This window comes from Delphinapterus leucas, chromosome 3 (assembly GCF_059928025.1).
Source record: "Delphinapterus leucas isolate spDelLeu-1000000601 "Yukka" chromosome 3, BTC_Dleu_Yukka2, whole genome shotgun sequence".
In the NCBI taxonomy this organism is placed as follows: Eukaryota; Metazoa; Chordata; class Mammalia; order Artiodactyla; family Monodontidae; genus Delphinapterus; species Delphinapterus leucas.
In genome coordinates, this window is record NC_143131.1 from 52910844 (window position 1) to 52923440 (window position 12597).

At 38.6% G+C, this 12597-nt stretch overlaps 2 protein-coding genes across 4 annotated transcripts in view; one reads left to right on the forward strand and one right to left on the reverse strand.

Moving 5' to 3' along the window:
• SREK1IP1 (SREK1 interacting protein 1) overlaps window positions 1-5300 on the reverse strand; it is an 84483-nt gene extending 79183 nt beyond the window's left edge. The window contains exon 1 of one of the 3 annotated variants that reach the window (XM_022596611.3): window positions 5081-5300. Coding sequence is in view for 1 of the 3 variants with exons in the window: in XM_022596600.2 (XP_022452308.1) it covers window positions 5081-5093 (13 nt within the window). In the remaining 2 variants the exon portion in view is untranslated. The remainder of the gene's footprint in view (window positions 1-5080) is intronic. The other 2 variants (XM_022596591.3, XM_022596600.2) reach the window with 2 other exon arrangements.
• Window positions 5301-5497: 197 nt separating this feature from the next.
• Window positions 5498-12597, forward strand: part of CWC27 (CWC27 spliceosome associated cyclophilin) — a 241400-nt gene continuing 234300 nt past the window's right edge. The window contains exon 1 of the mRNA XM_022596570.3: window positions 5498-5759. Coding sequence (XP_022452278.2) covers window positions 5718-5759 — 42 coding nt within the window. The 5' untranslated portion in view covers window positions 5498-5717. The remainder of the gene's footprint in view (window positions 5760-12597) is intronic.

The following is a 12597-nucleotide window of genomic DNA, read 5'->3' on the forward strand; positions in this document are numbered from 1 at the left end:
TAATTAGCAATTGTAATCACCTCTGTCCATTCTTTTCATTTTTAACTCGATTAGATTCAAATTAGATTCCTTTTGTTTTGTAAAACTTTAAATTTTACATTTGGCTACTCAATAATAATTTTAGTTATAATTTGGTGACCCTTAAAGATAACTTCAATTTCTTCTGCTTTTAAAATTCAAATCGTGGCCAGATTTTATACCATAGAGGTGCTATATAATATGTATATAGCATATGTACTCTGCTAAAGTTGAATGCAGAGTAAAATGCCATGTATTTAAACTTTTCCACTGCTTTATATTAAGAATTTATAGATATAATCCTTTCTTTGGGATCCCCAAAGATTATACTGAAGGCAAAACAGAAAGAACAGCAGAAATAAAAAATTGTCTGCATACTAAAAAAATAGGTTAAATGAGTTCCCTGATGTAAATATTTTAAAAGAGCAGATGTCCCCACCTTCAGTTAAAAATGCCTTCATAATCATTTGACCCTCAAAAGAAGAGATAAAAGTAAATCAAAGAATTTCTTATTTTAAACTACTGGCATGAAAGAGCTAACATTTAAGTAAATGTATTAAATGCTTTCACTTGCTTGCCTCACAAAATACAAATAACCTGTGAAGAAAAAGGCTATAGATATTACCAGTTTAAGATAAGAAGAGACATGGAGAAGTTTAATTCACTATCTAATGAAACAGAATCAAGACTGCTGTCTAGTTTAGTCTGTTTACTTTAGTAACAGATTCTGCTCAGCAGCAATTCTAGTGATCATCCCTCTAAATATTATTTACCTATAACAGGCATAACTCTGAAATAGATGTGAGAGAAACCGTAAACATGAATAAAGTTCCTATACTAGAGGAAACTTACAATATACTAGGTTATCTAGGCTAATGCATCCACAGCTGTAAGGCATGCTAGACTGTGCCAGTTTAAAGACATATAGCTCCATTAGTAAGCAGGAAGAACTGGCTGGCATAACTTTCCATTGAGAGATCAGGAAAGCTTCCCACAGGTAGACATGGACAATAGAGCAGGGACAGTGATAACAAAAGCGTGTAGGTAGAAAAGCACAGAGGTTCTGAGAATAGTTGGCCAGGTCAGAAGACTGCAGAATGCATGAGAGCAGTGGTGGGAGGAAAGGGCAGCAAGAGTGATTCGGCTGTGCTTAGGAAGTGTGTACTTCATTCTTCCAGAGATGGGGAGCTTTGGCATTATAACAGTTTAGAAGCGAAAGAAAGCTTAGTCATCAACTCCTTCACCATAGAGACAAGGAAACTGAGCCTCTGAAAGGTTAAGGTGCTTGAAAAGAAATACAAAATTCACAGATATGGGTCAAGAATTAAGTTCCTGTCTTCCAGGAATGACAGGATCAGGTACATGACTTAGGAAAAGTATTTCAGGAGAAACGTGCCACATAGACTAGAGAAAAAAGAAATTGTGTATAGTATAGTTTAGGAGTGAAAAGAATTTGGATGTAGCATAATTTAGAATCCTTCTATTACTAAGTTGCAGTAGTAACCTGTTAAGAATTTGACACACTTTGATAGCCGAATGTAATGTTAATTTGGCTATAGGAAATTCACTATCTTGGCTATATAGATTTCACTGAAGGAGGGAGGGAGAGAGAGAGAGGGAGAGGGAGGGAGGGAGGGAGGGAGGGAGGGAGAGAGGGAGAGGGAGGGAGGGAGGGAGGGAGGGAGGGAGGGAGAGAGAGGGAGGGAGGGAGGGAGAGAGAGGGAGGGAGGGAGAGGGAGGGAGGGAGGGAGGGAGGGAGGGAGGGAGAGAGAGGGAGGGAGGGAGGGAGGGAGGGAGGGAGAGAGAGAGAGAGAGAGAGGGAGGGAGGGAGGGAGGGAGGGAGAGAGAGGGAGAGAGAGACAGAGACAGACAGAGAGACAGAGAGAGAGAGAAAGAGAAAGTTTTCCTGCCAACCACATCAATAACATACATTGCCACTTGTGCCAGGTAACTCTTCATTGGGAACGGTTAATTATTAACATGAATGTCAGAACTAATTTCAACAACTGTGAATGGTAAAAGCAGTTTTAAAAGAAAGTAAACTTCACTGAGTTTCAGTGTCTTTAAATGTCATTTCTTTAATAACAACTATAAGCCTATGATTTCTCTAAGTAACAGAGTACACATTTCACTGTGTTACCTACACAATAGTTACACACACTGCTATGGAAAAACAGCTAAAGTAGGTGACCATAAAATAGATGAGGCTGATTAACATTTGTAGAAAGCAACCTCAGTACTTTATAGTCATACCTTGTAATAATCACTAGCAGAACCACCCAAAAAATGCCATGCTGGATCCATATGAGCAGTATACCTAAAAATAAAAGAGCATTCTTGTCCTTCTTGATGATTATCTCCAAAGATTTCTGATGGAGCCCTATTTTCCTGTAATACACTGCCTGGATCAATCATCCAAGAAATTACCTTAACATTTTCTGTATTTTCTAATGGCACCTGCATTGTACTTTTACAGTGCTTTCATGCCTATTATTTCAATTTTTTCTGGGTTTAAATAGTTTATCTATGTCTTACCATCTACCTTAAGGGCACAATTTAAGATTATTACACTTTGAAGCATTATTTTGAATTGAAAGAAGGTTAACATATCTATAACACTAGTCTAAGTTTAAGGGAATTTCAATAAGGACTTAAAAAATCACTTTTGTCTTCTTTCTTAAGCAGCACATTACATTTTCATTACTAGACTTAAGTTTTATGAGGACACAGGTTGTGACATACCTATACCCTGTAGATGCTCAAAATGCTTGCTCAAATAATGAAACCAACAGTGACAGCAAGTCAACTCTGGATGCATTTGTGTGTGGCCAAAGTCATCAGGGCTGACTTGGCCTATCAGGATGCCTAGGCAATCTACTGTGCAGACTGGACTTCCTCTGCTGGCGCCTTACATGTTGATACTCTCCGGGCTCCAGCCACAGACCTTCCCTTCACACTCTATGCACTCCACCTGAGCAAAGGCTTCCATTCCCATGGCCTATTACATGTGTGGATGATACCAAACTGTTCTTTGATTCTGGCTTCCTTCCTAAGCTACAAATTTTCTCTCTTAGTGTCTATTAGATATTTCCATTCCTATCTCTTACTCTTAGATATTTCCATTCCTTGAGTACATCTCAACACAAGCCCCAACTGAAGTCATCATCATCCCCCCTAAATGCTGTTCCTTCTCAGGTGTTGCCTATATTAGTAAATAGCCCCACCCAGCCCCACTAACAGTGAAACCCAGGTATACCTCATTTCCAATCTTACTCACCTACAGTGAATATATCGTTGATTCCCAGTGATTCTACCACCAGAAATATATCTCCAACCTATCTGCTTCTCTCCTTTTCTAACGAGACCATTCCTGAGGCATCATCACAGCTTACCAGAGTTACTCCTAACTGGCGACCCTGTCTCCAAACTAGCTCTCCTTCAATCTACTGGGCAGCCAGAATGCTCTCTCCATAATGTGAATATGTTTAAAAATCCTTAAATATCTTACTATGGTCCTTAGGAAAACATCCAAACTCCTTGTCATGGCTTAAAACATCCTGGAAGAACTGGAAATTGCCCTGTAAGTTATACTAAAACACAGCAAAATGGATAAGCACATGGGGTCTAGAGGAGCCAGAGTGACCCGTCACTTCCTAGCTATCGCAGTCAAATTTCTTGATTTCTCTGTCCCTCAGTATGCTCACCTGTAGAATGGAAATAGTAACACTGAACTCACAGTGTGGGTGCAAATGTTAAATGAGATAAAATACAATGCTTGACAGTGTCTGACACATCTGACACATAGTAAATGCTTAGTAAATATTAGCTACTGTTATCACTCTAGTTAATTTCTCACTTCTCTTCCATTTGTATTCTTAGTTCCATCCATAGTGCACATCTTTCATTTCGTCTTCTGACACATTTCTTCTTCCTTTACATATCCAGTCCCTCTGGCTACAACTCCCCCTCCACAATTCTTCAGGTCTCATCCTAAATGCCACATCCTCTGGAAAGTCCTTCTGGCCCCTCCAGTCTCCTGTTAGGTGCCCTTACTATGTGCTCAAGTGTTTGTATTTTCCCTGCCTTACACTTATCAGACTTTCTGGTACTTTCTTTTCACTGCTAAATTGTAAGTTCTGTGTGAAAGGCAACTGTATTCCCAGTGCCTAGCACAGAGCCTAGCATGCAGTACGCCTTTAATAAAAAGTTATGTGTATGAATAAGTGTATCTTTCCTCTCCTACAATGCCCACCCCCCCCCACCCGCCGTGCTCCTCCTAAAACTGCAGTTGGTAGAACAGCACTACCTTCCCATAACAGCTATCTGTAAAATACAGTTCAGTAAAGGCTGCCACAGAACAAACGTGGTCAAATAATACTGGGAAACAAAGTTGTTTCTGAACCACAGCAATTCGCAGCATCTTTTTTATACTATAGGCATTGTGAATCTCCAAGTTGTGTGAGTGGGGGGCCGGGGGGAGTGGTGTATATTTCTCAAAATATCTCCTGCAACCAGTACTGGAAGGAACCATACGCATAAATCAAAAAATCTCCTTTTACAGATTCAGAAACTGAGGCCCAGAAGGGCAAAGCGACCGGTCCAAGGCCACACAGCAACTACATACAACAAGGAAGAGAGAAGTAGAACCCCAGACGCCCATTTTGGCCCTTCCAGTACAAACAGTGCCTCTGGCTACTTGGGTTCGCAGGTGTTGCCACCTCAAATTTTATTTTCAAACCATACTAAAGGTCAGTTTTCCTCGGCCAACTGCCTCCTAGGCCTACAGTTTCTAATCTGTCTGCAACACCCCTCCCCCTCCTCCACACTATATATACTTTCCCTGTGGTCCATCCGGTGCCCTGCGAGACTGACTGGAGTGGGGGAGATAGTTTCTTTCCTTCTGTCTTTCCTTCAGAGTTTATTTTTGGACTGTAAACTTTTTCCCGTAAACCAAGCGAACCTGCTAATTTTAACGCCTTCGCCTTTGAGCTCTACTCGTTACCCCAGCGCACTGCACCCTACCCTACCCGCTCCCTCCCTCGCCCAGACCCTGGGTCTTTACCTGGAACTGCCATGGCGCTGGTAAGAGGGGTCTCGGGACCCCTGGGCTTTCGAGAGGGCGCTCGCTTCCCGCTGGCCGCGAGGACAACACACAGCTAGGACGGCTTCTTCCTCCCACCGGCGCCGCGGCACCCAGGTGACAGTCTGGGAAGGCCCTAAAAGTCTCCGGCGATAGCGGAACCAAGTAGCTGCTGCTCTAGTTTCTGGGGGAATTGTATTGTAGGCTCACTCGGTCCGAACCATTACTGCCAGCTTCCAGGGGTTTAATGGATTTGCACACGCGTTGAGTGAAGTAAACAACACAAAGACTTACGAATTGTAGTCTTAAAAATTGTAATGCAAATTAAATTAATCTATAGGGGCTTAATAATCTTTTTCTCGATTCCCTGCAGGCTACTGGAATTCCCCCTTCTCAGGATTAGCGGTGCTTGGGTCCGGGAGCAACATGGCAGCATCCGTGAGGCGCTAGCTTTAGGAAAAGAGAGCGTTTGGTGTCGCTGCCTTGCGGGATTTTGACAGGTTGCAGCTTTCCACGACCTCCCGATTTAAGGAAGCGTGTGCCGATAGGTGGACAGCTTTAGGTATCGACCGTTCGCTCTCATCCCCACTTAGGAGCAGAGTCCTGAGCGCTGACCAGCATGAGCAACATTTACATCCAGGAGCCTCCCACGAACGGGAAGGTGAGCGTCATCTAGGGTACCTGGGCTCCCCAAAGCGATATCTCACTGGTTAAAGGAATTCTGGGGTCCTAGGGTTGGAAGAGATTAAAAGTCTTGTCCTTACCCCTGCCTCTGAACAGGATTGCATCGAAAGCCATATACTGGCACTTCTCAGCACGTAATTGAAAAAGTCCTCAAGTGGAGATTCCTCCATCTACCAACCTCCTGGCCCTACTTGGCTTCAACCTAACTCTGCAGGCGTTTTCTAGGGTCGTAGGTAAAAAGCAAAGTATATTTTATAAATTGACTTTTTTTTGTTTTTGCTTAATTTGGAGATCGCCTTTTCTCCATTTATTCTACAGTCCTTTATTGAATGCCTACTAGGCACCAGGTGCTGGGGATATAAAGATGGATGGATAAAACCTAGTTGTTGCCCTAGAAGAGCTAATGGTTTAGTTTGAGAGGCAGGCAGGTAAAGAAAAATCTTATATGTTTGGTAGGCGTTCTAATGGAGAGAGGAGCATATTGCTTTGGTAGTACTGAGAAGTTAGCAACTGGGAAAGTAGGGAAAGGCTTCATGGATGAAGTGTCATTTGAGCTGGTCTTTGTCAGAGAAAGTGAGGAGTGGAAAATGTTCCCACATTAGAATGAGAGAATAATTTCCTGATTGATTTTGATGGTCAAGGTATGTCAATTCCTATTCAAAGTGTTTATATGCAGTATGAGGCAGTCAATAATGGAATGAGTATCACTTGAATTCTTGAACTGGGACCTAGTCTGTATCACACACAAAATATGATGAACCAGCATAATGGAGAAAATAAAATGAGAATGAAAGCATAGAGGTGAATTAGGATAAACTGAATTTGTATCAGATACAATTATGTTGCAATCTTGTTTATTTACATTTTGTAATACAGTGAGAGCAGTTTGAAAACAAAAGCAAAAATGCTGTAAATGATACCCCCAGCAAACATTTTAGTGGGTATTTTGGGCAGAGCAATTCTTTCAGTTCTGCTGTTTGCACTTTTCCCCCTCCTCACTCCTACCCTACATCATTGTGAAAACCCAGAATATCTATCTCTTCTTACTTCCAAATGTTTCTTGAGAGTGATATCACCCCCAGTTGATAAACACTGGTAGAGATGGAATACATTGCCCATCCTGCTAGGCAGGAAGTTCACACTTGTTTTTCCTTTCTGTAGTATACTCTAGCCTGCTCAAATGACATTTTAGCAGAGAGGGCTTTCCTATCAACTCTCTATAATACAGCAAACCTCATTCATATCCTGCATTCCAGCATTCCCTGGCCTCCTTAACCTCTTTAGTTTTTTCTCCAGTACTTTTTTTCTTTTTCAGTACTTATTTTTTATTGTTGTATCGTCCTCCACTACTCTCGCGCATGGAATGAGCATTATGAGGGCAGAGACAGACATCTAGAATGGTGCTTGACACATGGTAGCAGCAGTTCAAATATGTACTGAATGAATGGGTGGATGAATTAATACTGTATTTCTCTTAACTTCTGAGAAGTACAAAGCATCAGTGAGTTTGAGGTTATACTTCTACTGTCAAGGGCAGACTTAGTTGTTTTACTCTGGAGGAAGATTCAACATGGTCATAAAGATGAGAAGCTTTAACAAAGATATATGCCTGAACAGAAATCTTTCATTCAACAAATATTTACTGAGCACCTAGCATAGGCCAGGCTCTATGCTAGGTTTTAGGGACACAATGGAAAGGAAAACCAGCATTGTCCCTATTATCAGAGAGTAAGTTGAGTGAAATATACCGTGGTGAAATAATCGTGCAAATAAGTGTATGCAAACTGTGGTGAATATTGTCCTTCTGAACAGAATTGGGCTGAGGGAGAATATGAGGCATAGCCCAAGTTTTCCTTCAAAACCAGTTTGGGACTTTTTCCAGCATAATAAAACTGATTGAAGACACTGAGGCTTCAAAATTTTGTACCGTAGAGAGCATGGCAAGAATTTTGGCCTGGAAGGAATTTAAAGCAGATGTAATAAAAAGTTTCCTTAATGAAATGTTTGTTTAGTGGCTGTACTGTCTAACGCTACATTAGGTACTGAAAGGATTCAGAGATATTCCAAATATGTGGGACAAAATTTCTCTCTTCAAAGAGTATAGTATCAACTTGGGAAGTAATTGACACATTATACCGGTGGTTAACCCCTGGCAGTAGTCTGTAAATATGCTGTGTTATGTTATAACTCTGGCCTTTGAGGATGAGGCACAGAAATGTAACCCTTGACAGAAATTTTCTTATCTACTGAAAATGAAATTTCCACATATTATGATGATTTAATCTAAATTTTATATTAACCCATATATTTATTCTTAAGAGACATTTTATTATCAAAGTATTGTCTTGCTTGTAAGCTTTAAGAAAAAGAGCCACTGATGCTTGACATAGTAGTTATGGCTAATGGGAATGCATGGCCAAAGGAGGAGCCATGTGCCTTTTTTTTTAATTCAGTAGTTAATCTTCTTAAAAGATTAAGAAAACCTGGTAGACAAGGTGGCCCAACCATATATGCGTTCTTTTTACTGGGAATAAGTTTCCTGTGGTCAAAAAATTTTATAAGAATAATATTTACAACAATAATAGCTCTCATATTTTGAGCTTTTACTATTTGTCAGGTACTGTTCTAAGCAGTCTGTGTATAATAACTCATTTTGTCCTTACAACGAACCTATGAGGATATTATTATCCCTGTTGTTTTTAATTGAAGTATATGTGACATACACTATTATATTAGTTTTGTGTTACAATATAATGATTTGACGTTTGAATACATTGCAAAATGGTCACCACAATAAGTCTAGTTACCACTTGTCAGCATATGAAGTTAATACTACGTTATTGACTGTATTCTCCATGCTGTACATTTCATGCCCGTGACTTATTTATTTTTTAACTGGAAGTTTGTACCTCTTGATCCCCTTCACCCATTCTACCCACTCACCTCCCACCTACCTCCACTCCTTCTCTCCTCTGGCAACCACTGGTCTATTCTCTGTATCTAAGAGTCTAGGTTTTGTTTTGTTTTGTTTGTTTTGTGTTTTAGAGTCCATATGTAAGTGAAATCATGTGGTATTTGTCTTTCTCTGTCTGACTTATTTAGCATAATACTCAAGCTCCATCCATGTTGTGGCACATGGCAGTATTCCTTTCATTTTTATGGCTGAGTGGTATTCTAGTGTGTATCTTCTTTATATTCATACATCAATGGACACTTAAGTTGTTTCCATATGTTGGCTATTGTGAATAATGCTGCAGTGAACAGAGGGGCACATATATCTTTTCTAGTTAGTGTTTTCATTTTCTTCAGATAAATACCCAGAAGTGGAATTGCTGGTTCGTACAGTAGTTCATTTTTAATTTTCTGAGGAACCTCCACACTGTTTTCCATAGTAGCTGCACCAGTTTATATTCCCACCAACAGTACACAGGGGTTCCCTTTTTTCCACATCTTTGCCGACACTTGTTATTTCTTATCTTTTTAATAATAGCCATTCTGTTGGGTGTGAGGTGATACCTCATTGTGGTTTTGATTTGCATTTATCTGATGATTAGTGGTGTTGAGCATCTTTTCATGTGCCTATTGCCCGTCTGTATGTCTTTGGGAAAATGTCTATTCAGATCCTTATACCCCTTTTTTAATCAGATTGTTTTTATGTTACTTAGTTGTATAAGTTCTTTTTACATTTTGGATATTAACCCTTTATCAGATATATAATTTGCAAATATCTTCTCCCATTCAGTAGGTTGTATTTTCATTTCATTGATGGTTTCCTTTGCTGTGCAGAAGCTTTTTAGTTTGATGTAGTCCCATTTGTTTATTTTTCCTTTTGTTTCCCTTGCCTTTGGATCAGATACAAAAAAAAAAAATTGCTAAGACCAGTGTCAAGGAGCTTACTGCCTATCTTTTCTTCTAGAATATTTATGGTTTCAGGTTTTATATTCAAGTCTTGAATCCATTTTGAGTTTATTTTTATATATGGTGTAAGATAGTGGTCCAGTTTCACTCTTTTACTTGCATCTGTCCAGCTTTCCTAGCATAGTTCATTGAAGAGACTCTCCTATCCCCATTGTGTATTCTTGCCTCCTTAGTTGTAAATTAATTAACTGTGTATGTGTGGGTTTATTTCTGAGCTTTCTATTCTGTTCCATTGATCTATGTGTTTTTTTATACCAATACCATACTGTTTTGATTACTATAGCTTTGTAATATAGTTTGAAATCAGGGAGCATGGTACCTCTGGCTTTGTTATTCTTTCTCAAGATTGCTTTGACCAATTGGGGTCTTTTGTGGTTCCATACAAAGTTTAGGATTATTTGTTCTGGTTCTGTGAAAAATGCCATTGGAATTTTGATAGGGATTGCACTGAATCTATTGATTGTTTTGGGTAGTATGGACATTTTAACAATATTCTTTCAATCCATGAGCACAAAATATCTTTCCACTTATTTTGTGTCTTTTTCAGTTTTTTCATCTATGTCTTATATTTTCATCTATGTCTTAAATTTTAAAGATCGTTTGCCTCCTGGTTAAATTTATTCCTAGGTTTTTTGTTTTTGGGGTTTTTCTTTTTTTTTGGTGCAGTTGTAAATGGGATTCTTTTCTTGATTTCTCATTCTGATAGTTTATTATTACTGTATAGAAATGCAGTAGATTTTTGTATATTAATTTTGTGTCCTGCAATTTAACTGAATTCATTTATTAGTTCTAACAGTTTTTTGCTGGAGTCTTTAGGGTTTTCTATATAGTATCATGTCAACTGCAAATAGTGACAGTTTACTTCTTCCTTTCCAATTTTGATGCCTTTTATTTCTTTGTCCTGCCTAATTGCTGTGGCTAGGACTACTGGTACTATGTTGAATAAAGGTGGGTAGAGTAGGCACCCTTGTCTTGTCCCTGATCTTAGAGGAAAAGCTTTTAGCTTTTCACCATTGAGTATGATACTAGCTGTGGGTTTGTCATATATCACATTAATCACATTGAAGTACATTCCTTCTATACCCACTTTGTTGAGACTTTTTATCATAAATGGATGTTGAATTTTTTCCAAAGCTTTTTCTGCATCTATTGAGATGATCATATGATTTTTATCTTTCATTTTGTTAATGTGGTGTAATACATTGGTTGATTTGTGGATGTTGAGCCACTGTTGCATCCCTGGGGTAAATCCCACTTGATCATCCTGTGTGATCCTTTTAATGTATTGTTGCATTTGATTTGCTAGTGTTTTATTGAGAATTTTTGCATATATGTTTGTCAGGGATATTGGCCTGTAACTTTCTTTTTTTGTGGCGTCTTTGGTTTTGTTATCAGGGTAATGCTGGCTTTGTAAAATGAGTTTGAGACGGATAGGTATTAAATCTTTCTTGAATGTTTGGTAGAATTCATCAGTGAAGCTATCTAGTCCTGTACTTTTGTTTGTTGGGAGCTTTTGATTACTGATTCAATCTCCTTACTAGTAATTGGTCTCTTCAGATTTTCTATTTTGTCATGATTCAGTCTTGGGAGATTGTATGTTTCTAGGAATTTATCTGTTTTTTCTAGGTGGTCCAATTTGTTGGCATATAATTGTTCAGAGTGTCTCTTTGCTCCTCTGTGTTTGAGTGGTATCAGTTGTAACTTCTCTTACATTTCTGATTTTATTTATTGGAGTCCTCTCTTTTTTTTTTTTCATGAGTGTGGCTAAAGGTTTGTCAGTTTTGTTTATCTTTTCAAAGAACTAGCTCTTAGTTTTATTGATCTTTTCTATTGTTTTTTAGTCTCTTTTCATTTATTACACTTTGATCTTTATTATTTCCTTCCTTCTACTAACTTTGGGATTCACTTGTTCTTCTTTTTTTAGTTCATTTATGTGTAAAGTTAGATTGTTTTAGATTTTCTTGTTTCTTGAGATTGGCCTGTATTGCTATGACCTTCTCTCTTAGAAACACTTTTGTTGCATCGCATAAGGTTTGGTGTGTGGTATTTCTTTTTTTTAAATTAATTTTTATTGGAGTATAGTTGCTTTACAATGTTGTGTTAGTTTCTGCTGTGCAGCAAACTGAATCAGTTATATATATACATATATCCACTCTTTTTTAGATTTCCTTCCCATTTAGGTCACCACAGAGCATTGAGTAGAGTTCCCTGTGCTATACAGTAGGTTCTCATTAGTTATCTGTTTTATACATAGTAGCGTATATATGTCAATCCCAGTCTCTCAATTCATCCCACCCACTCCTCCCCACCTTGGTGACCATAAGTTTGTTCTTTACATCTGTGACTCTATTTCTGCTTTGCAAATACATTCATCTCTACCATTTTTCTAGATTCCACATGTAAGCAATATTATACAATACTTGTTTTTCTCTTTCTGACTTTCTTCACTCTGTATGACAATCTCTAGGTCCACCCATGTCTCTACAAATGGCACTATTTCATTCCTTTTTATGGCTGAGTAATATTCCATTGTATATATGTACCAAATCTTCTTTATCCATTCCTCTGTCGATGGATATTTAGGTTGCTTCCACTTTTGTTGCATCCCATAAGGATTGGTGTGTGGTATTTCTGTCCCTAGGTATTTTTTTATTTCTCCTTTGATTTCTTCAGTGATCCATTGGTTGTTCAGTTGTTTTTTTTAATTGAAGTATTGTTGATTTACAACGTTGTGTTAGTTTCAGGTATACAGCAAAGTGATTCACTTATACATACAAGAGCAAGTCTCTTGGCATCATTTTTCCAATAGCATTTGCTCACTTTGTGTCTCTGTGTCACATTTTGGTAATTCTTGCAATATTTTAAAACCTCCACCAGGGAAAAGATTATGACTTGCT